We start from the raw sequence: 25,234 nt of genomic DNA on the forward strand, positions 1-25,234 counted from the left end.
AGACAACACTCAGCACATGCACTCCTGTGTATGATATGAACACCGCAATACTATAGGCATGAATCTCCGCCGGAGCAGATGAGGATCTGCTTCCTCCCTCACTGCAAAATCTGGTAGCCATGGGGACCTGGCCCCCGGGATTTGTCGAGCCCTGCTCTAGCGATCTAGCATTAGCGGTTCCTGGTGCTTCTATATATTTCCAGATTGCATGTGCGTTTCGGGCGGTGTGCTGCATGGAGTGCTGTGCACGTTGATCACCTTAATCGTGCTGACTAACGCTGTATGTTCTTTTGCTTTCCTAACCCACCTAACACCAGGACGATGAGGAGGGGAGCTGGGCTCAGGTTTGAGCATTTTCACTAATGCACCTTTTCATTTATCACTGTGTTAGTCCGCAAATAGTGCACAGAAGTCGGGGGGCGTCACCTTCACCCGCTTCTCCTGAGTTTTTGCTCATCTAGTGTCTATGGTCTGACTATGGTTTGTCCTCTGCGTAGACATTTTACATTTTCCTCTGAGGCATTTTTAAAAAATCATTTTATTTTAGCCTGTCAAATGGCCTTTAGTTTGTACAGCCCTTTTTTGACAGGGCAGTGGTTGTTATCCATACGATTATATGGTTCTTATAAACTTGGGGCCTGATTCAGACCCACTCGCAAGCCCTATGCACTCGCGAGCGGGTTGATGTTTGGCCACTGCGCATGCGCGAGACCTGGCTAGCGACGTGCGCTCCGTCGCTACGGGTATCGCACCAAAGCGGGGAAGCTGTCAATTTTGATTGACAGCTTGCCTCGTTTTGGAGGCTGGCAAGGGGGGTGGCTGGCCAAACGGAGGCATTTCCGAAGGAACGCCTGCCGTTTGGGGGCGGCCCCACTGACATCACGAGTGATGTCAGTGGGTGAGCTTCCGGCTCGAATAGAGCCGAAAGCCCACTGGGGCTTGCGGGAACGAGACCCTAGCACAAGGGTCTCATCGCAAGCCCCGATGGTCGAGACCATTGCGACCATCAGCTGGCCGCTCACAATAGCTGTGGGTGGTCACTCACAGCTAAGCGGGAGGCCGCACAAAAAAAAAACGCCCTTAGACCCATCCTGACCCACAAGTTCAATCTTGTATGGATTTGTTACCATCCTGTAGTAGGCCCTATGGGACAGGTCGGTGCCATCGATCCACCTAAGGCTGCTGCATTGTTTTATCTACGTTCTGGCCAGTACTGTACACAAATGAATGAGGCGTCAGAAGCAGAACTAGGGGAAAGGGAATTTCTTAACTATCGTTTCCACTCCACATGTTATACCAAGTCTGTGCTCTTTCTCTCGTAGACGTTAGCGTATGGGGACATGAACCACGAGTGGATTGGCAATGAGTGGCTGCCCAGCTTGGGCCTGCCGCAATACCGCAGTTATTTCATGGAGTGCCTTGTTGATGCTAGAATGCTCGATCATTTGACGAAGAAAGACCTCCGTGGTCAGTTAAAAATGGTGGACAGTTTCCACAGGTAGGATTAAAGTGACAGATCTTAAAAGACACGTGGTGGCTCGGTGGGGCGTCAAGGAAACAGTATTGGGCTTATAAAATTAAAATCAAGGATGCTTCCTTTCTCCAATCAGGAACAGCTTCCAGTGTGGGATCATGTGCTTACGGCGGCTGAACTACGACAGGAAAGACCTGGAGAGGAAGAGGGACGATAGTCAGAGTGAGATTAAAGGTAAAAGGGCTGTTCTCTGAGCATCTGTCGTATGTAATACTAAACCTGCTGCTGGGCTCTAACTCCTGAATAAAATCAGACTGGTATATGCATCACTGAATGGACAAATGATGACCTTTACTGTACATCTGTCTGTCAGTCGGGGCAGCTATTTTTCAGGTTGAGCTAGTAGTCGTTTGGCTGCGGTCTATTAACTAGGAACAGACCTTTATGAAAATACTGTTAACCATTCATCATCACTTAGGCACTGAAGTATTTTAACAGCGGTTTACTGGGAATAACCAAAATAACTTTCATTTATCTGTTTATCAGTTAAGAATATCTGTTCTATTATTATTATTATTATCCTTTATTTATATGGCGCCACAAAGGTTCCGCAGCGCCTTACACATTTCATAAATGAGCACACAAGAAAAACAGTTAATAGTAATACAAAACAATGCAGGACAAGGACATGGTTTATACACATAGCTGCATAACGCAAGCAGCAGGGCCTCAGCAACCAAGTGTTAGGTGCCATTGTGGGGAGTTAGGAGTAAATTATACTGTAAGTAGGGTGAGGAGAAGCACGTGAGGGATGTGGGCCCTGCTCATGAGAGCTTACATTCTAAAGGGGAGGGGCAGACAGACAGAGGCGACACAGATGGGGTAGATAGTGAGGAAGGGGCATGGAGCAGTGGGTTAAGATATGTGCTGTGAAATGTGTGTGTTATAAGATGACCTGATGTTATGTCAAAATTAAGTCCTTCATTCATCTATCTATGACAGAAATAGATTTTAATTATGTGTTATTTGCATGAGATATGTACGAAATAAAGTTGTAGCGCTTTATTTATTGTGTGTTACATTTTAGCATCTATATACAGCCTGATAAAAAATGCAGCTATTATGGGACTGTCCTGCCATCCTAATACGGTAGTGAATACTTTAGTCCCAGCTGCTGGGTGCTATGCCATGCTCCTGTGAGTGGGTGCATCTCACATACTAGACCCACCCACAAATGGCTACAGCCATGCCCATCATGATGTGGTCCTACAGGATGTTGCAGTACCCGGGCCCAGAATTTCTCTTGGCAGCCCTGGAGGTGACAGGCAGAACCACGTGGGCATAGTGGTGGGGTAACAAGGCCAGGGAGGGAGGGAGGTGGCTGAGAGTGGAGGAACAGGAAAGGCGGGGGAAAGAAGCAGAGGGTTGGAAGGGAGACTGATGAGAGAAAAAGGGGAAGCAGTGTTCTAGTGATGTCCCAGACTTGTAATACATTTACTGCACTCCTGCACATGTTTGTTAGAAAATATTATGTTACTCTATGTATATTGGTTCATAAAATGTGCCTATTGTATATTTATTTACAAGGCATCAACAGTATAACCACACTTGGATAGCCCCTTCCAATAGCCACACTTGCTGTATATGTTCCACAATAGTCTAAGATATGTATATATCAAATCCTTGATACAGATGCGCCCAAGTTCATTGTGGCTGATCACGCCACTAACGTGCGCACGCATCATGCAATGTGCCACGATATGCTATGGCATGTCCCCGATTGTGGGAGTGTGTCCCCATTCAATCCTAAGGAGACGCAAATATTCTTATGGAGACGCAAATGCGTGTCTCCGATCACGGGAGCCCGTCTCGCGTCACGCACGGCGCGATTTGCTGCGCTACAGGCAAGGATGTAGCTGGGCATATATTTGTGAGTTGGTCCCTTGCATATACAAAGCTTTAATTGCAACCCGTTAGTATATATGACACACGGTATAGCAGGGTCAAAGCCGGCAGTGGCTGATTTCAACCTTACTGGGATCTTTGTCAAGGCTCATAAGATGATGTAAAATGAACTCCATAAGTCACTACCAGAATGGCTCCACACGGGCATCACTATGTGCGTCACCCTACAATGTTCCATCAAGCACCGTCTTCGTGCTAGTTGCGGTGATTGTAAACTTTTGGTAATAAAGTGTGTGGAACGTCCGCTGATCAAGCACCGCTATAAGTGAGAAACTAGTCATTACAAAACATAATCACATATACACATAATCACATACCATATACACCTAGAACATATACACATAATCACCTACCATATACACCTAGAACATATACACATAATCACCTACCGTATACACCTAGAACATATACACATAATCACGTACCATATACACCTAGAACATATACACATACTCACATGCCATATACACCTAGAACATATACACATACTCACATGCCATATACACCTAGAACATATACACATACTCACATGCCATATACACCTAGAACATATACACATACTCACATGCCATATACACCTAGAACATAAGAACATATACACATAACATATACACATAATCACGTACCATATACACCTAGAACATATACACATAATCACCTACCGTATACACCTAGAACATATACACATAATCACATACCATATACACCTAGAACATATACACATAATCACGTACCATATACACCTAGAACATATACACATAATCACGTACCATATACACCTAGAACATATACACATAATCACCTACCATATACACCAAGAACATATACACATAATCACGTACCATATACACCAAGAACATATACACATAATCACGTACCATATACACCAAGAACATATACACATAATCACGTACCATATACACCTAGAACATAGACACATAATCACCTACCATATACACCAAGAACATATACACATAATCACCTACCATATACACCTAGAACATAGACACATAATCACGTACCATATACACCTAGAACATATACACATAATCACGTACCATATACACCTAGAACATATACACATAATCACCTACCATATACACCAAGAACATATACACATAATCACGTACCATATACACCAAGAACATATACACATAATCACGTACCATATACACCTAGAACATAGACACATAATCACCTACCATATACACCAAGAACATATAGAAAATGGATAAGGATAAATAAGCAATATTCGACAAAATATCTTGAAATAAAGATTAGAAACTCCATCAAAATATAAACAAAAGATTGGCTAAAAAAGGACAAAGTAATAAACATAGCAAAATCACAGAAACCAGCAACTAAAAAGAAAGAAACCTAAACATCCACAAGTGAAGAAGCACCAGAAACAAAATAGTATGGCCCCCATACACGGTGAGATTCAAAGTTGGTAAGATCAGTTGTACGATCTCCCTTGAAATTCTTCATAAGATGTGGTCAAATGGTGTACGATTGATCATTAAGATCATAGGATAAGATGCATAGAAGTGTTATCCCATCGTACACAATCAGTTGAGATCTCTCTGCAAAACCATCTGATCTGCGATCCAACTAGACGACGCCGGGGACGTGCATCGGGGTCGCCGAAGACTCAAACTACAAATACTATTTGCAAATGATTGGTCTGACCAGCCTGTAGAAACTGCCAAAATCATGTTAAAAATCATCCCGTGTATGGCCAGCTGCAACAAAGAACAAATAAAAGCCAAAATGCCTCTCAAAATATCACCGTGAACCACTAAAGAGAACAAGAAACCTCCACGATGTACAGCGTTTCTATCCATCTTCTCCCCAATTGCAGGAGTGCTCTAGTGGCATAAATTGTAACTGGGCAACATTGTGCTCCTTCTGCAAAAATGTGCATTATTACCCTTAGGTACCTAAGGATCAGCTCATGTACAGTATATAGCCTGATTAGTAGATTATTTATGCATAACAATCTCTGTATTGATCATATGCATATATTTTCCGGTGTGCAGCCTCTTACACGGACATTGGATCACATAAACAATGTAACTAACTCGCTCATCAACCTGTGTTTTAACTTCTATGTATATCCAGTATCAAACCAGTTCTCCTACATTGGAAATGACACAACCAGCACATCTGAAATCCTCTCCTGCCCTCCTGAGTCTATCCGTACTCAGGAGGTGATGATGTAGACTACGCCCTCTGCCATAGTAAAACATGAGAGGCTCCTTTTACTTATTTAAATAATATAAGATCTAAAGAGATGATGTGCTACTGTTTCAGTATAGCCCGTCTACAAGCTCTAGAATGAATGAAAAATATATACCAGAAAACAGTCCTCTTCCTGTCTGGCCATTCTGTCAGTGATTTCAAGTATGCAGCTGTTCTCTATCAAATGCAATGCATATATTAATAGGTATGATTCACTTCATGGCGTGTATTTGTGTGTGCATAACACACACACACACACACACACACACACACGCACGCAAATATCTTATTAATCAAGCAGGTGTCAGCCACTCAATATATAAGAACATGCAGGCATGGTCAAGAGGTTGAGTTATTGTTCTGACCACATACCAAAGTTCCTTGTGAGAGATTAGAGGAGAATGGCCAGACTAGTTCAGGCTGACTGGAAGATGATAGTAACTCACATAACCATGCTGGGAGGCATCTCTGAGGGCACGCAGCATGTCGCTCCTTGAAGTGGATGGACTACAGCTACAGAAGACCCCACAGTGTTTCCCAACTGTCAGCTAAGAACAGGAAACTAGCTACACTGGGCACAGGTTCCCCAACACTGCACAGTGGAAGATGGGAATAACGTTGCCTAGTCTAATCCTACCGACTACTTGCAGCGGGTAGGCTTAGAAATCTGCAATTAATTTATCAATATGTTTTTTTGGCCTGGGAGGAAACCCACACAAACATGGGGAGAACATACAAACTCCGCACAGAACTGGTCTTGGTCAGGACCTCATGACTCCAGGGCTGTGAGGCATTAATGCTAACCTAATACATTCAGAATTCATTCAGACGATTTGGTGTCCGTTATAATGTAGGACTTTTCATGATTGTTTTTTTTAATGTTCTAAAATGTTAGAAATAGAATTATATATGTTCTTTAAGACCCAGAACTGTCTCCTCTGTATTCATTATTATATTGCACCCAATCTGTGCTAGCGGATGTTTTCTGAACACTTATTCTCGGTATATAGAGTAAATACATCACTTGTTCTCTCCTAGATGTCATTGTTTGGAGTAATGACCGAGTTATCCACTGGGTATTATCCATTGGGCTTAAAGAATATGCAAATAACCTTCTAGAAAGCGGCGTACACGGCGCTCTGATTGCCTTAGACGAGACGTTTGATCACAACACGCTGGCCCTGCTGCTACAGATTCCCACTCAGAACACACAGGTAACTGGGGTCCCCAGCATTGGGCCCGGGCTGCGCGGGGGGGGACTGGTTCCGTGTAACCATTATCTGCTGTCTTTCAGGGGCGTGCAATGCTGGAGCGGGAGTTCAACAACCTTCTCATAAGAGGAACAGACAGAAGATTTGATGATGTATGTTTTTTTGTTTTGTTTTTTCACTCTTTGCCTTTTTTATTATTACTTTGAAACAAAAAGAAAGTAGAATGTATTTTAGCCCCTGTTTTAGCTCTGCTAGAAGCACAATAACCAGCATTTTCTGCCAATCAGTTGCTGTAACCCTTCCATCACCAGAGAGCCTCAGGCACCGCTCTTCACTGTCATTCTTTCTCCATGTCTCAGGATGACGATAAAAACTTTAGGCGGGCCCCATCGTGGCGAAAGAAATTCCGACCAAAGGATGCGCGAGGAATGAGCGCTGGCTCTGCAGAGACGCTACCCGCCAACTTCAGAGTCAACTCCTCTATGTCTTCACCTTCTATGCAGCCAAAGAAAATGCAGATGGACGGTAGGGGACCCCCCCCCCCCCCTCCCCTTGTGATGTCCCGGCATGGTCAGCGTGCAGTGTTGGTGCATGTGTTCTCAGTAATGACTGACTCTCTCTAACCTGCTTGATTTCTATTGCAGTGAGATTTAACCCCATAGTTTCTATATAAATTAAGAATACAAATATCAGAGTAGTAACAAACCATATGGACAGCGCGTATTCTCATAAACAATGTAGATGAATATAAAGCATACATACGGTATGTGGCGTGCTTTTCTCAAGGATGTACAGCTTAGTCCATATACATCTTACCTCCGTGCGCTACAAGTCATGTTAAAAATAATGCATGAACGGGGAAGCAGTCAGGAAGCCGACGGTCGAAATGCCGACCGCCGGCCTCCCGACTGTCTAATCCCGGCAAGGTACTAATGACAGGTGTTGAAATCCCAACGCCTGTCATTAGACCTACGCCGGGAGCCTGACGCCCGGCATATCGAACAAAGGAAAGCCGAGCGCGGACAGCCGCGGGGGGGAGGGTTAGGTTTCAGGGCTCCTGTGGGGACTTAGGGCCCGGGAGGGTTAGGGTCAGGCTAGGGGAAGGGAGGTTAGGCTGCGGGGAAGGGGAGGTTACGTTTAGGCACTTAAAGGGGGGTTTGGCACTTTGGGGGGGGGGGGGGGAGGTTAGGCACCCCTAAAGGAGGGTTAGGGCAGGGAGTAAAGTTAGCGATACTTACCAAAATTAACGATCGGGATCTTCACCCCGCCGGGCTGCCGCTGTCAGGATTAGAACCGCTGACTAACATACTGATTCCCGTAAACGCTGTGTGACTTGTAAGCACCGAGCATCTTGTGCGTCTCTTTACCTTCAAATGCGTCTTATTCGCGAATAGGACGCACAGGCAGCTTCTGCTGATTAAAATGATATGCGGCATGTCTATACTGTGGGTGTACCTGCATGCCAAATGCTCCGTTAGTGTCAGCGGCTGTGGCAAAGTAACGTAGCGTTTCGCATGCAGAACCAGCCGCTGCTCCTCTGCAGCGCACCGAGGCAGTCCGGTACCTCTGCCAGTCTGCATACTGAGGATACAGCAGGAACATTTACACCACGTCCGTACATACAGGACAGTATTCTGTTCTGAAACATGTCTGTTCTATTCATATTCATGATTTATACAACATTGATTACTTGTAAGTAGATAAATTGATTGTTTTTTCCTTTTGGATAGTGGGTCCCCAGCAGCTTAGTACTACCCGCATAGGCAGGGATTGCTGATATAGGGGAGTGGTGGTTTACTATTTGGAGAACCTGCCAATAATACAATTCATCCAGTGTCTTCACAATTGGTCTGCTTCTATGTTAGAATTTGCTGCAGTAAAACGTCAGGGACTCGATTTTATTGGCAATCATGTAGCTTGGCAATTCACTTTTGAAAACTCTTAAGGGGTATATTTACTAACAAGCGAGTTGTCATGTCACCAATCGTCCATGGTTTAGACTGATAGATTTACTACGCCAATAGAGATAACTGCTAAATAAGGCTGGCTACACACCTAAACGGCCGGTAAACGTGCCGATGTTTAGGGCGATTTGCCTTCACCCTGGACATCGCATGATTGCCGGTAAACACTCCACAATTTAATGAACGATTACTTGTTCCGTCCTTCATTAATATGTATGACGCCGCATGCGATATCGTCTGATTGACTGTGCAGGACAGCCAGTCACATGATAATGCATGTGACCAGCGGGAGCGCGCAATTGTGCATACCTACTAGGCAATAAACACGATTTGTCGTGCCGATATGCCAAATCGTGCCGATATCGTCCGTGTGTGTATGCACCCTAAGGCTTCGTTGGCCTTTATCTCTTATTGCCTTTGTATAAAAAGCCAATGATGATTGTGGCTTTGAAAATCCTTTGGCTATCAGATCTACCCCTAACTCTGCACCTGGGTGAAGAAGAGGGCCTGTTATTCCAATCCTAATAGTATTACATTGAGAGAGAGACCTGTATTGCTTGCACCTAAAACCGTAATGAAAGGTTAATACTGAGCAGCGTGTTTGTATGTTTTGTTGCGTGTTTGGATTTCACGGTGCTAATACAGCACGTCTGTGTGTCGTTATGTTATGAAGTTCTTGTGCTAGATAAATTAACACTAACTGCATGTCGTGATTTGCATGTCTCTTGTGGTTATTAATAGGCAATGTGTCTGGAATACAAAGACTGGATTCAGCTACAATTAGGACATACTCCTGCTAACGCTGTCTCGTTGGTAAGTGCTGAACCTGTACTCTTAACAAATCTAGGGTGTCCTTCTACAATTCACATATTAATGTATAAATTTGCTTCGAACCTCACATTTGTTTCACCTGAAAACATTTTTTTTTTTTCCTTTTTGGATTTTATTTTATATATTATGCCTGGTGGCTAAAAACAGTTCCTTACGGGCTTCCCAATTTGGCACTAGTGGTCCCATACTGGCTTGTCCCATCTCTCTCAGAGCTAGCCTCAAGTCTGTTCTTATTTGGCAACATCTGGATGATTACATTGTACTGATGCAGTTGTTTGGTGTTGGTGCTGGGAAATTGGATCACACAGGGTCCGATAAATGCATTTGGTTGGTGGCAGTAGAATGTATTGGTCATCTGCTGACTAATTGGTTTATATGACCCTGAGAAGAACCCAATCTTTATAAAGCTGAGTACACATGAGATGATTTTTTATTTTTTTTTAAACAATTTGGCCGATTCCAACAGACCGGAAGACCAATCGTTCAAAATACTCTTATGTGTACCCACTATGTCGGTTGGTGTGCGCTCCCGTTTGGTCGTCAGCCCCATCGCCAGGTCGTCCTTACATGCGGATCAACCTGACGATGCGGCAGGTGCCGACATATTGGGCGGTCTGTTATCAGATCGTCTAGTGCAGGGGTCTTCAACCTTGGCCCTCCAGCTGCTGTGGATCTACACATCCCTGCGTGCACTGCCATAGTTTTAGCATGCTGCTATATCAAAAAGGTGGCAGTGCATGCTGGGATGTGTAGTTCCACAGCAGCTGGAGGGCCAAGGTGGAAGACACCTGGTCTAATGTGTACTGGCTGCCCAACATGTTGGCCCATCGGCAAGGAGAGGAGGGGGTGGCCGCCGTTCGCATTGCTGGGTACACACGTCGTCTAATTTGTACCCAACTGTTTTGGATTGTTTTAATGCCAAAACGGGGTTCCCAGTTTTAATGCTGTGTAGGGATTGTGCGACTCGGAACTTCTACAATGCTGGCCCCCTAAGATGGCACTGATTGCTGATGTCAATGGCAGTCACTGTAACGGTCGCCCTCTGCACAGGACATAAGGCAGGACTGGACTTCTTTTTAAATGTGTACGTTACATGCTCTTGTAGATAAAGGGATGATCTAGCCTTACTATTTCACACCTAAGATCTTCATTATGGGCCTGATTCAGAGATGGAATCAATGCCGATGTTTTTGCAGTTTGAGAAATTATAGGTAATCTGCGTATGAGTGAAGTTTAATCTTTGCCATCGCTGGCAGTGCGTATTTATACACAAAGCGATTAACTCAAACGCAGTCTAGCCATAACAGTGTTCAGGGGGACGCCTACAACTGTGATCTCATACAAGTAAACCAGGTTCCAGCGTCCCAGTTCCGGAGCAACAGGGTTACTCAGAAGGCCGATTATCGACTGATCTGTGATCGATTCTGCATCGCAGCCGCTTGGATTTGCGAAGCTACCACTGGGCGTCTCCATACATATCCCGGCAGCGCCATTTGTATATTTTCGCACAGCCGCTGCGTACAAATTTTGCAGCGGCATTAGCGTCCACCTGACTCAACAGCCCTGTGTTTGTAGCAACTAATAACCAAAGGACCATTTTTCGTATTTAAGGTAAGATGAAGGGTCCTCATTAGTGAAGATTACTAAATAGGGTTTTTTTTAAAAAAATTTATTCATGTTGAAATAACTACTCACTCGCATGTCATGTTTTCAGGATTTCCTTAAAGGATCACTAAATCTAAAGCAATTCAAGTGCCTTTATATTAAAATAGCTACTAACATTCACAAACCCAAATATACACAATTGTCCTTTTCCCAGACAGTCCTAATTGTATCTGTTTTCCTCTCTTACAGTCTATCCACATTACTTCTACAGATGAATATGCAATATTTGAATCCATCTCGATTCCACATTTCCAGACCTGGCCGAATTTTCCTTCGTACGAAGCAAGCTGTTCAGACACTTTGAGATATTTTAATACAGAGTTTTTAATTAATGAGTAAAATTATAGATAGAACAAATATTTTAGAATTTTACCGTTTGTTATATTTCTGTTCACTTCTGTGGAAAACTTCTACGTAGCTTATTTTCATGTATATTCAGTCCTTTGTATCCTCGTTCATCCTTCTGTTTGTAGGTCGTCGTTTTTTTTTTTGTTTTCTCGCCCCCCCCTCTATTGAATGTACTGTAACTCCGCTCGAGTCCCTGCCGATCACCAGAGGGCTTTGTAAATCATTCTAGTATTGTAATTTATGGGTATTTTTTCATAATGAACCAGAGGGGAGAAAAAAAAAAAGTTGTTTTGTTTTTTATTGTATTTGTACAGTCTTAGAACATCATGGAAGTGCATTTTGTCACAGGTATTAACTGGTGCAATCCCAAGCTTCAACGATGCCTAGAATGCATTTACAGAATCTAAGCCAAGGTGGTTGTTCTTTATAACCTGGTTGAACTTGGAAATTATGGGGGAGTTTAACGGTTATGTTTTTTTTGTTTTTTTTGGGGGGGGGGGATTGGTTAACTGTTTTAACTTTACATTTTTATGTCATTATATTTAAACAAATTTAGAAAAGCCATAAACAGCATTTTCTAAAGCAAAAAGAAAATTAAGGATATCAATTTTGTAAAGTGTTTCCTGACCTCTCCTGCTTGGCTCCCAGGACATTGTACAATATAATGCGGGGCTTTGCAGCAGTTCAGGGAAGTCAGTAAGGACCAATCACAACTCTCCGGACAGATTATATATACGGTAGGCTGTTGCTGCGCAGCCTGTTTTATACGAAAAGGCCTTATCTTCGGTTTTGTTTTTCTATTTTATTTCTGTATTTCCTCTTAATCCATGTTGTGTTTGTACCCGAAGGAAGTGACCAGGACATGTGTAATGCATAATCCTGTTTGATTTATTTTATTTGTGTCTTGGACGTAATGTTGGCAACAAAAAAAAAAAAATTACTACAAATCGGTTCTGTTTCAAATAATGATGTATTATTTATTGCAGTTGACGTTATATATACTGTCTGTCATTGTTTCAACTTTTACTTTTTCATGTATAAATTTGGATTCCTTGTTACATTTTTTTTTTTTTCTAATACTGTTTGTGTACTTGCTGATTATGTAACAATATATGTACAGTCGATGTACTTTTGGACTATTTTTATCACAGTATTATTTATTGCTTTCTTTCAATAAAATACTGAAGCATTTTCCACTGCCAATAAAATGAAGAGTGCGAAACTCATCCTTAATTTGTATTCAGTTCGAAAAGAGCACGCGTGAATCTCTCACAATATTGTCGGTCCTTTAAAGGGGTGGGCACAATGTTCTATGTGAAATAGAGAGCAGGCACACTATTGTAACTACATGGCTGCCATGAGATAAATTACTACCAGGACGTCTTTGACGGTCCCAGATAATGATAACCACTGGTTTGAAAGAATTTGGTGGACCACTGCTAGTCCCTGATAATAATGGCAGGCCTGATATAACATCAGGGTTGCAACTAGGAAGGGGGCTGGAGATGCACGTGCATCGGGTGCGTCCCTGCACAGGGCGCCAGTGTCCTCCAAGCCAGATGCTCGCTGAGATTTTATTCCGGCTCTTTCCCTGCAGTGCCGCGGTAGCCAGAGGCTGGAGTTCTCTCCTGAACTACAGCTTCCAGCTCTCCCCACGGCACAGGCACTATGCGAGAGGCGTCATGACGTCTCTCCCATAATTCTGAGGAGCAGCCGGGCGGACCGGATGGCGGCGGACCCTGGAGCAGGGTTTAAGGTAGGTTTTTTGTTTTCGTTGTGTGTAAAAAGCGGCACTACAGGGGCATTACCATATGGGCACTATAAGGGTGCTACAAGGGCCTTACAATAAGGGCACTACAGTGGCATTACTATGGAGGCACTACTACAGGGACATTTCTATAGGTGCACTGCTGAAGGGGACATTACCAGGGGGGGCGCGCCAAATTACTGTCTTGCCCCGGGTGACAAGAATCCTAGTTTCGGCCCTGATAACATGACAGTGTAATTGCTGTAGGAGCACCTGGAATCATGAACTCAGGTTGCAGCTATGAAAATCCAGATGGCATACGCTTTCATTTAAATACACTTTATGGGAAAGGTGGCTATAATAACGGTCTACACAATAATCTGCTAAGGTCTGTCCCTTCTCCAATATATATGCACAGTCCCACCAATGGCTCCCACTGCATTCAGCCACAGGACAGTCCTGTGCTAGGATTGGGTGATTATATACAATGGGGACAGAGCGTGGTGCAGACCGAGGTGATCCAGCATATGCTGGGTCCAATACACTACTTAACTATCATGTTGAGACAGTTGTACTATCAAACCTAAATTAAATTTACATTCTTTTCACATTCCGTGTTTCTGTGAGTTTGACCAGGCAGAAAACGAGACCTTTGTACATTCAGTTTAATCACTTTCTCTATAGATTCATGGGTATACAGACTGCTGGTAAGGTTTACCCCTATGAGGCACGGCACTTGGAAAAATAAGCAAACAGTGGCTTCTCCTCTTTCCTATAACCAGTTCATAAATGGGCATGAACTCAATACTTACATCACTAAGGCCCTGACCTCAAAGAAGGAGATAGACCAGCTAAAATTGCAACAAGGGCTGGGACCTGGCTTGTAGAGGGGCAGGTGTCTGATTTAGTGTCTATTTCCAGGGTTCAGAGATATATGGGCTATTCCCTTGGGTCCAGGCATTGTTTGGACAGGAAGTATTTCTCCTGATATGTAAATCACTGTTCTGGTCAGAACAAAGGAATCCGCCCATTGCAAGATGCTTCATTCATGGTCTATAGGGCTACGAGTGACGCATTGTTTTAAAAAAAAAAAAAAAAGCTGTGGCTTTGTCCCTCCGGTCTCTCTTGTGTTTATGGAATGACGGTAAGATTCTGAGTTTGTGTGACACCAAGAGCTTGGGCAGCAAGCTTAGGACAGTAAACCAGTTCCCTAGATCAGGCCCTCAAGATACTGATGTAAAATTGCTGCCATGGAGCCCAGGACATTGGTAAAAACTAGGGGTGAGCGGGTTCGGTTTTACCCGGATCTTTTTATTGGCTATCGCTGAACATGTGTTTTGGATAGCGAATAAAATCGAGCCAAATTTGCGGTAAAGTGGCGATAAGAACTGAGTAAAACCGAACCCGCTCACCCCTAGTAAAAACTGGCTGAAAGGGTGTAAGTTACTTTGTTGCAAATCCTTTACAATTTATTAAAAAGTGAAAGTTAGATTTAGGATTGTTTAGTTTGTCCCATTACTTTTGGCCCCTTAAAAAGTGGGAGGCACATATAGAAACCGTTGTAATTCCTACACCGTTCACCTGATTTGGATGTAATTACTCTCAAATTAAATCTGAAAGTCTGCAGTTAAAGCACATCTTGTTTGTTTCATTTCAAAGCCATTGTGGTGGTGAATAGAGGCCAAAATATTAAAATTCTGTCAATGTCCCAATATTTATGCACCTGACTGTATCCTCCAAACACAAAAAGCCCGGCGCTAATATGCAAAAGATGAGAACAATTGTTATAGAATACAAAAAACATGTAATTAGAGCAGCAAAGGAATAATGTGCTTGTGGGTTGCACAAAAATCTACTAGTAACCTCTGCGCTAATAATACAAGAGAAGGTTGGCATGGAAGAAATCACACACTAATAGAAAATTGCCTAGAAGCAGATTTATTATCTCAATCTATTGACTGGCCAAACAAAATTACGTAAAATTCACATATATTCACTATAAATAAGTAGTGCACATAAAAACAGATATCACATATTATTTAGTAAAAAGCTTATATGGCTCAGCTCATTCAGGTTGTTACAGGAGGTGGATCTCCAGTGTCCTAATACATCCGATGTCAAAGGGGTTATTTCCTGTGTCCACACCTACATCAAAAGCAATCGCAGATGTAACAGTAACTTCCAGATGCTAGGATCTCTCAGTCCTTATACTGCCCATCCACTAGGCGATTAAACCTAGCGATTGAGCGATGACGACGGTCGTTATCGCTCAAAATCGTGTGCAAATCGTGTAGTACAATGCACTAAAGGACCAGCGATGCACGATCACGACGGTCGTTTCAGTCGTCCTGTTTTGCCCGTCAATCCGTCGTTATTGGACATCGTTATCGTTCACATTTTCAATGCCGGAACGACCAACGACCTACCATATAAACATATATAGATTTAAATGAAAATTTCAGCCCACTTTTATTAACAACTGGTTTGAAAATTGTTGGTCTATGGTCTTTGGTCGTTTTGTGCAATCGTTCACAAATCGTTTATGCACATGAACAATAAATTGATGAACGATTTGTGAAGATCTTTTAATCTTTCGTCTTTCAAAGGCAAGTCTGCTAGTGGATGGGCAGCTTTAGACTGCAATCAGTCATTTGGTTGAATTGCCTGGTTATAGAACTCCACATGGGTAATTCATGCAGGATAGATGCAATTTTTCGTATGTATCCACTTTGGGAGACCCGAATGTTCCCCTGTATGTTGATCGAGGAAGAGAGAGGCTAATCTCCAGCTGGAGAATATGAGCGGCAGATACCGGTCAGGCTCAGTTTGGGCTATTTCACACAAGCCGCCCGGTTTTTAACCCGGTGTGAAATCTAGTAAATGCAGGGAATCAGTGGGTCCTATCACACGGCACGGTCGCTGTCCAACAGCCGGAAATATCTACTGTGCAGGACGGTGCCGTACCTTCCCTGCACGGCAGTAGTGTGAAGGAAACAATGTTTCCTTTTACACAGGCTGGCTTCTGCCGGATTGGCTTGTGCGGCAGCAGCTGGTGCGCGTGTCCAATAGGAAAAAAATAAATAAATAAATCTCACATAAAAAGTGTCTCAAAGCCGCTGCTTATGAAAGGCACTGAGGGCCTCATTCAGAGGCGGTCGGAGGATGCAATCAACATCGACAGCTCACCCCCTTTGGAAAGAGACCCGCTACGACTAGTGCTGTCGCTCGTAGCGGGTCTCACGCATGCGCACGAAGGAGCCGGCTCCCTCGTGCGCATGTGCACTTGACAAACATCGAGGCGGCCGTGCGGTCGTAGATCGTACAGCCACCTCTGAATGAAGGCCTGAGTGCTTGGAAAAAGCAGGCCGGCTACCGCCCGGTTCTTGCCTGGCCGGCCAAAACCGGCATTTGTGAATTAGGCCAATTGCTGCAGAAGCCAGCGTGTGTGAAAGGAAACACTACTGGTGTGCAGGCACGGCACCGTCCTGCACAGTAGATATTTCCGGCTGTTGGATGGCGACTGTGCCGCGGCGTGTGAAAGGACCCACTGATTCCCTGCATTTACTAGATTTCACACCCGGCCAAAACCGGCATGTGTGAAATAGCCCTTTGTATCCTGCTTCAGCCGGGCTGCCATCTCTCCGGAGACATCGCAGGGATGGGCTCCTTTCAGAGGCCGTGTCCCTGCATGTCCTGGATCATGGGCGGTACCGGCATGCCCTGATCGCATTGCAAATGTGATCATTAATAAATGGGGACCGGAATTACAAGTGAGATATTCGCTCCATCTGTGAATCTTATACAATGTGTCGGTGAGTAATGAATGCATCTGTGCACCTGCAAAACATGAACTGTGTGGGGTCCTGAGGAACGAGTTTAAGAACCTCTGCTGTAGTGCATGCAGAGATGTCCATCGATGGTTTCCCGTCAATGCTTTCACGCCATCGATTATTAACCCTCCGATGACCATCTCTACTTATATTTATTGTCCGTGTTATTCTCTTGTACTGGCGCCTTTTACATTAATGAGAATAATAATAACAGCTCAACTCACGTATGCGAACTGGGAAATGTCATTAAGCCATAAAAATACAACATTTGCTTTTAAACATATAAAAGCGTCATGGTCTCATAGGTTACAGCACCAGGCTTTGTGGCAGGTACTAAGCTGTGCTTGCTATAGATAGAGTACAGTCACACAGGTGCGGGAGTATCGCTGCAGCTCGCCGAGTCCTCCTCAGCCAATCACAGGCGCCGCTGCCCGCTCTCAGGGTTCCATATGCAGAGTGATACAGTGCATCCAGCGGCATTCCAGAGTCACGTGACCGCCGCGCTCCAGGCAGGATCATCACGTGACCCTCCCCCCCACGTTACGTCACACCGGGAGAGACCGAGGCAGGAAGTGGGAGCCCCGACTCGCAGCAGCGGACACCTCCTCCTTCTTCTTCCCCAGTATCCAGAGCGGAGCCGCGGCCGGGAGCAGGGTGAGATACCGCCGGGCTTCCCCTGTTCGTGTCCCGTCCCTGTATTTGTTATGCAGGGTCTCCTTTGCTGACTGCACCATCCTCTATCCCTGGGAGCGCCCTATAATGTGTAACCGGTTACCGGGCACCGCTCTCTCACCCTCTCCCCGTAGAATGAATGAGATGGGCATTTATTTATTTCAATCGTAAATAAGATGAAAATAAAGAGAGAAAGAGATATATTCATTTTTTATTATTTTGTAACAATTTATTTTATTAGTGGAACTGGAAGTCAGTTCCTGGTAAGGTCATTCATGTACATGTTCCCTGAGGCAGTGCTTGGCCAGGTCACACATGTACACGTTTACCGAGTCAATTCCTGGTCAGGTCACGCATGTACACGTTTACCGAGTCAATTCCTGGTCAGGTCACGCATGTACACGTTTACCGAGTCAATTGCTGGTCAGGTCACGCATGTACATGTTTACCGAGACAATTCCTGGTCAGGTCACGAATGTGCACGTTCCTCGAGTCGGTGCTTGGCCAGGTCACACATTTACACGTTCCCCAAATCAGTGCCTGGCCAGGTCACGCAGGTACACATTACCAGAGTCAGTGCCTGGCCAGGTCACGCATGTACACATTACCAGAGACCGTGCCTGGCCAGGTCACGTATGTACATGTTCCCTGACTCAGTGTTTGGCCAGGTCACGCGTGTACACATTACCAGAGTCAGTGCCTGGCCAGGTCACGCAGGTACACATTACCAGAGTCAGTGCCTGGCCAGGTCACGCAGGTACACATTACCAGAGACCGTGCCTGGCCAGGTCACGCAGGTACACATTACCAGAGTCAGTGCCTGGCCAGGTCACGCAGGTACACATTACCAGAGTCAGTGCCTGGCCAGGTCACGCAGGTACACATTACCAGAGACCGTGCCTGGCCAGGTCACGCATGTACACATTACCAGAGACCGTGCCTGGCCAGGTCACGCATGTACACATTACCAGAGACCGTGCCTGGCCAGGTCACGTATGTATATGTTCCCTGACTCAGTGTTTGGCCAGGTCACGCGTGTACAGATCCCGGGGCTGACTGTTGGGTAACTGAATATTTGAAATTCGCATTTCAGCTCTACAATGCTCCCTTCAAGTCAAACCTGCTGGTACCCCACGTCTTCCTCACCATGGGGTATATTTACTAAAGTGAGCGGTTTTAGAAGTGGAGATGTTGCCCATAGCAACCAATCAGATTCTACTTAACATCTAACCACCACCTTTTAGTAGACAATAGCTAGAATCTGATTGGTTGCTATGGGCAACATCTCCACTTCTAAAACCTCTCACTTTAGTAAATTTATCCCCATGTCTCTACATTGTCTTTGCATGCTTTCTGCATCCCTGTATAGCCCAGCCATGTCTGTTGCCCACACATCTAGTCTTCCCCATACCCGCCGCCCCATCAGTGTGTGATTATGGTTTTCTAGATCCCTTTACCCTTCCACCATCCATAATCCATATTATCACTTGTCCCTAATCTCCTTGGGGTCACTTCAGTTCTGAGCAATGCGTCACCGGACAGCACCGCGATGTCCAGCTGCACATAGTATAGTTTAATATAATAAGTAATCTTCTGCTTCTTTCCTGCGTACATCTATGGGCTGCGAGGAAAAGTGAGGTATTGGTTGCGGAATTGCCTTCGTGTGACCGTTCTGCACCTCGCTCTGAATTAAATTGCCCCCATTCTATCCTGCTGATTTCTATACCCCTTTAGACTTGCTTGCCCCAAGTTCTTACTCTGTATCCCACTGTTACATTTTTGCTTTTTAATATTCTTTCTGCAGACACAATCTGGTGTCTTGTCTGCAGGGAGTAACCCATATGTGTATAAATAAGGAGGCGATTTGACTGATCTGGATATGTGTGGAACAGTGGGTATTTGGTGTTGGGGATCAGAAGCTGTACCATATGAACTAGCCTGATGAGCAGTATTTAGTGGGAAAAGGGAGCATTTGTGTGTTGGGACGGAATGTGGAAGTGTCACTACAGAGGGTGTGACACACTGCACGATTTCCTGGTGTCAGGTTCCATACCATGGCTTGTAGAGACCTGTGGTTGCTCGTGTCATTCCGAAGGTATGCTCGCTCCTCTTGTGCCCTATCGCTCCCAGTATGAATGGTTCATCGCTTTGTAACATGTGGTGGTCTGCGGACAAGGAACATATTTGCAGTGAAAACTGCTGATCTTTGAAGTCGGATCATTATGAAACTGGAGCATGTCCAGGTTCCTGAGTCAGTACTGCATTATTTGGCACGTTTTATACTTTTGTATGCTAGCAGCATGAAGTGGGACATGTTTAAAGAAGGGTGGCTGTGTGAGAACATAATGCACATGTTTTGTTTTATTTTTCTATTTGCAGACCTGACTCTCTTTTTTTTTTTATATGGCTGTTAAGTGCTCTACTTACTGCGGGTGATTGTCAGCCTCACAAAGCAGAACCGTTTAACTGATCAGATGTGGTGTTTTATTTTATTTTTCCTTTCTTTATCTGTAAGTGCATTGAAATTCCTCACCAGCTGCCGCCCACATCGGTGACTCCTAAACCTAAATTACTAACTGCCGTCTGGGAAAAAGCCGAGCATATTTGCAGGACTTGATCTCTCACCTTGTAGGTTGTGCAGCTTGTTCTCTCCTATCCCGTCCAATTACGGGGCAGAGAGAGGTGCCCGCTGTCTGTGATTAAGGGGCCTATTTATCAAGCTTTTATTACATAAAATTATGTAGCAACTGCAATTTCTGCATTATTTTATGTGTCCCCCATTAGTTTGGTCCAGTTGATTTACGCCATCTTCAGATGGCGTAAACCTCCTTTATGATCCCTCTCCCACAGGCTCCGATCGGGTACGAAAACTGACACCGTGCGCATGCGAAGTGTCAGATTCTTCTGAGGAGTCTTTCAACGATGTTATAGACACTTCTGATGTTGGCCCGTATTCAATTTGAGGCGAAAAATCCGGATCTGCGATACTTTTTCGCCGATGACGTCATTTTCGCCTGTTTTGCTTTTACCCCGTGTTCAATTTGAAAGACTTTCCGCCTAGGCGGAGACTCAATGCAATGTAATAGGCGAAAAAGTTTCACCTATGAATAGCAGGCGGAAAAAAGTGCAGAATTGGGGTTTTGGGGTGCAACGTTGCGGGAACTCCCCTGCAGCCTTCAGACAGTCCCCCAAAGGTAAACTGTGTAAAAAAAAAAAAAAAAATTAAGAAACACTTAAGGACACCCCAAAAAATGACTTTGAAAAAGGGGGCAAAAAAAAAATGTTAGGGGACAAAGTTAAAAACTAGCGAACTTGACTCTGGGAGGGTCCCCAAGTATGCCACAAGTGTGTTTTTTTTTTTGTTTTTATTGCAGGTGCTTGCGGCAGGTGGATTTTTCACGATTTTTTTCAACTTTACTTTAGCAACTGTTAAATATGCTGACCCCCATTTTCAAGTACCCCAAATTTGCTGGGATAACTTATTTTCTGGAAAAAATACTCCTGAATACTATTCTGCATCACGTATAGAAAATCGCTATTTAGCAGCTATTGAGCCCGTTTAAAAAGACCAAATACCTTCAGCAAGCCAAATCGGGGGGTACCATAGCGAACCCCCATGTCAGAGCATCTTTTGGGGGGTGTCAGGCTGATTTCCCCAAATCTGAAAGTACTTTCCGCCTGTTCAAGTTTCGCCGGGTCCCGTTTTCGCCTAGTTCCAATTTGAATACGGGGTAAAGCGGGCACGCGCACGATACTTTTCCGCCTACAAAACAGGCGAAGTAGGCGAAAAGTCCGGGACACAGAAAAGTATTGCGGCTCGGCTCAAATTGAATACGGCCAGTGGTCGGGATGTCATTTGCAGGGGCAGCTGTCATTGCATCCGCTCTCCCTGTGAGTTACCTTTAGTACACTGCCACCATAATTAATACATGGGCCCCTTAATGACAGGATATTTTGTTCACTGGGAAGAAGAGAAGAACAAAATTCCCTGAAATTTCACCTGTAAAGTGTCCCCAAAACAACCGGAGTGCAGACCACCATTGTGGAGTCCATTGTAGAGTGCTCTAGTTACCTATTATTATAGTTGACACACAGTATTTTCTTTAGTGATACATTGTTCTCATTGTTTATAATCATTTCACAGCAAAGTCCCCACACACACCCATCATCCTCATCCTGCAAGTTGTGGATTTGCATCATATTATGACCTATTTAGACCAAAGCACAGTTACCATGTGTTATTACCTAATTCCCAGCACATTCCTCAGAATGCACCCTCAGGAATGGTAAATAGCCGTAAGCTGGCCGTAGGGGGTTAACTGCGCTATCACTGATGGCCAACTACCCCAGTGACTTGATATGTGTTCATCTGTCATCAAGCTCATTCTTCTTTATCATCTACCACTTTGTTCTGGAATCACACATGCAGGTCATGGGCAGTGCTCCAGCGTTTGGCACAAGTGTTCAGCCACGTCTGTGTCATCGCTGCTGCCCGGCGTGGAACTGCAAACATGGCTGTGATTAGTAAGCACTACAGAAGCTCGTGATAGTAGTCGCAGGGTGCTAGAGAGCGGCACTGGATATTTGGCAGCTCTGTGTCGCTGCGGCGCTGGTCAGGCCTGTACAGTTTATTGCCCGTGTATAAGCAATTATACTTTGACAGCGTTCAAAGGGGAACAGTTTTACAGTTTTCCTATATGGTCTTCGGTTAAATCATTTGAATTGTGCTCATTAAAGCGGATTCAATTAATAAACACCTGGTTATGACCCATGATGGCAGGTGGGGAGTTACATGATGATAATTTTGCACCAGTCTGTAAAGTTTGTTCCTAAAAAGCAGTCTGTCCGTTCCTGGCAGCCACCGTGTGACGAGTGTGTGTAAATACCATTGCTGGTCACCTCATCTGATCTTCTCAGGAGTCTGCTGTCTATAAAGGATGTCAGACTTGGGTCATATGCTGCTTTAGGTATTCTCTCAATAATTAGAAGAGTACATGGTATTAAAGTGGAACTACATGTGGTAACACAATGTAAGTATTGTAGAGGAGGATGTTATGTGTAAATATAATGACCAGTGTATTATCTGCAGTAATTTATAAGGAAATGAGTCAGAGTTTTCCTGCGGCCATATAAAGGCACCGGGCTGCAGGCCATGAGCTTTGTATACTGGTCACAGATATCCGGGGTACCCTCCAGGATCTGTAATGAGGCACAGTGGAGGGCGCATTTTCCATCCAATAAACCTAATTTCCTAGTAAACACTGATGCGGTGACATTACAATATCTACAAATATTTCCAGGCATGTATACAGTACATTTACAGTATATGTATACATACTAGTGTTCATTCTAGCACCTGTCCCAACCCGTGCAGTTTCTCTTTCCTGCCTGGGGTGTCACTCTCAGCTCTGATGCTTCTAGCATACTTGGATGATGCAACAAACTTCTGATATACAGACCAGCGTGTGCTAGAAGCACCAGAACAAAGCGTGACACCCCAGGCAGGAAAGAGGAACCGCATGGGTTGTAACAGGTGCAGGGTGCTAAAATAAAGACTACATACAATAGCATCGCTGACTTTCAGGGTGGCCATCGTATGAGTGTATATTTGGGGCCGGATTCAATTAGCTGCGAATCTGGCGTTCAACTGCTTTTTCCCCTAAAAGTTTTCAGGCATTTCAGATTCTTGGGGCTTTTCGTATGGCGTAAAGTCCGTTTTCGACCGTACGCCAGTTTCTTTCCGGCACCCTGGAGCAAGTGAAAACGTTTCCAAAATCCTATTTTTGGGTAAAAATGTCTGACTTGCTTCCTAACCCCTTGGGCACCCCCCTTAATGACTAATCAGGCAGAAATAATTTTTTAAATGGCTTAATTTGGTTAATAGTGACATGTCAGTTTTGGGTGAATAAAATTAATTAACGCAGTTTAAGAACCCCAAAACCTTTTCATTATGGCCACTAACACATTTCTACACCATTTCCCTATCTTAGTTTATCTCTTATGAGAATTCCATTTAATTTTTTTCTGAAATCATCCAAGAAAAAGTTTTGAGGAGAATGAGTTTTTGCCAGTTAAATGGGAGCGCGCATACATGCAAAAAGGGTTTTGTTCCGGAGACGGGTCTGATAAGTTTTCCGGTGAAAACTTATTACTTTACTGCTTCTAATTGAATTCCTCCCCTTGATGTCAAATTATTATTTTTGAGGGACTCCGTAATTTCATTGAATAAACAAATGCCTGCAGCAGTGATATTCACATTGGGGCTGCACCTCTGGATCTTTGTCTGTATGGATAACTTTAGTAGTAGAATTAGGGTTATTTACAGGCCATGATCTATGGCCGTCTGAATTCACTTACATTAAATGTCCTCAATTGACCGTTCTGGCACAGCACAACGAGTCCAGCAAGATCGCAAGTTTTTCCTCTCGGCCCATAGAAGGGCGCAGCTACCATATGCGGCAAATATGTGCGCAGTCCCGCATCTTTCTTCTTAGTCACTCGCATCTGCTCTCCATGGACCAGACTGTATGCAGTGGAGGGTTGTACCTGTAATAGGATTGTTTGGAGCAGTACCCAGGTTCCACTGTTGTTTCTGTAATGTGCAGGATGACCTTTTAATTCAAAGAGTTTAGTTCTGAAGTCATGTGACTGAGCTCTCCTCCATTCTAGCTAATATGTTATAGGGACCAAAGGTTCATGTTTGTAGTTTCCACTTCCTTCCAGCCTTGGATACAGTCTAACAGACAGTACCTGGAACGTTAATATCCTCTCTCTTCCAGGGGCATGTATTCTTACATATGCCAACCCCCAGCAGTGCATCATCTCCTGTCTGTGCTTCATGCAAAATAAAATTAGTGGGACAAGTAAAACGGAGTCGGTTGAGTATAACTAGTCATGATAAGTTCCGGTCAGTGTTTAGGGAGCAATTAAAAGCTTTGGAAACTGTGTGAATGTGGAAGAGAGGTCCAGAAAATGGGTATTACACAAGAGACGTTCCTGAGGAGAGATGATCGAAGGGAGAGGTGGTCCTGTGTGCGGGTGAAGTCGTGTTTGGGCAAAGTACTTGGAGATATTTACAAAAAAAAAAATGTGGCCTTAGTGCGGACTTTGTAGGTGAAATGATACATTTACACGCAGAGGAAGAATTTTTATACTTTTATTTTTTTTTCCCCCTAAAATTAGAGATCAAAAGGTGTTTGTCTCGTGTAGATGGTGTGAACAAGCCCATTTATACCATGGCAGACCACTCTGACCCTGACACTGTGTGCGCCATAATGACGTTTGGT

At 44.2% G+C, this 25,234-nt stretch overlaps 2 protein-coding genes across 11 annotated transcripts in view; both read left to right on the forward strand.

Moving 5' to 3' along the window:
* PPFIA1 (PPFI scaffold protein A1) overlaps positions 1-12,925 on the forward strand; it is a 91,035-nt gene extending 78,110 nt beyond the window's left edge. For 4 of the 9 annotated variants that reach the window (XM_088458244.1, XM_088458248.1, XM_088458252.1 and 1 more), the window contains 7 exons: positions 1,323-1,498; positions 1,611-1,708; positions 6,719-6,894; positions 6,975-7,043; positions 7,251-7,416; positions 9,597-9,668; positions 11,541-12,925. In XM_088458244.1, coding sequence (XP_088314370.1) covers positions 1,323-1,498; positions 1,611-1,708; positions 6,719-6,894; positions 6,975-7,043; positions 7,251-7,416; positions 9,597-9,655 — 744 coding nt within the window. In that variant the 3' untranslated portion in view covers positions 9,656-9,668; positions 11,541-12,925. Of the gene's footprint in view, positions 1-317; positions 345-1,322; positions 1,499-1,610; positions 1,709-6,718; positions 6,895-6,974; positions 7,044-7,250; positions 7,417-9,596; positions 9,669-11,540 lie in introns of all 9 variants that reach the window. The other 5 variants (XM_088458243.1, XM_088458246.1, XM_088458247.1 and 2 more) reach the window with 3 other exon arrangements.
* A 4,861-nt stretch (positions 12,926-17,786) lies between these two features.
* CTTN (cortactin) overlaps positions 17,787-25,234 on the forward strand; it is a 43,244-nt gene continuing 35,796 nt past the window's right edge. Inside the window, exon 1 of one of the 2 annotated variants that reach the window (XM_088458268.1) lies at positions 17,787-17,930. The gene's annotated coding sequence lies outside the window, so the exon portion shown is untranslated. The remainder of the gene's footprint in view (positions 17,931-25,234) is intronic. The other variant, XM_088458269.1, reaches the window with a different exon arrangement.

This window comes from Taudactylus pleione, unplaced genomic scaffold (genome assembly GCF_031769625.1).
Source record: "Taudactylus pleione unplaced genomic scaffold, aTauple2 ptg000820l, whole genome shotgun sequence".
NCBI classification, from domain to species: domain Eukaryota; kingdom Metazoa; phylum Chordata; class Amphibia; order Anura; family Myobatrachidae; genus Taudactylus; species Taudactylus pleione.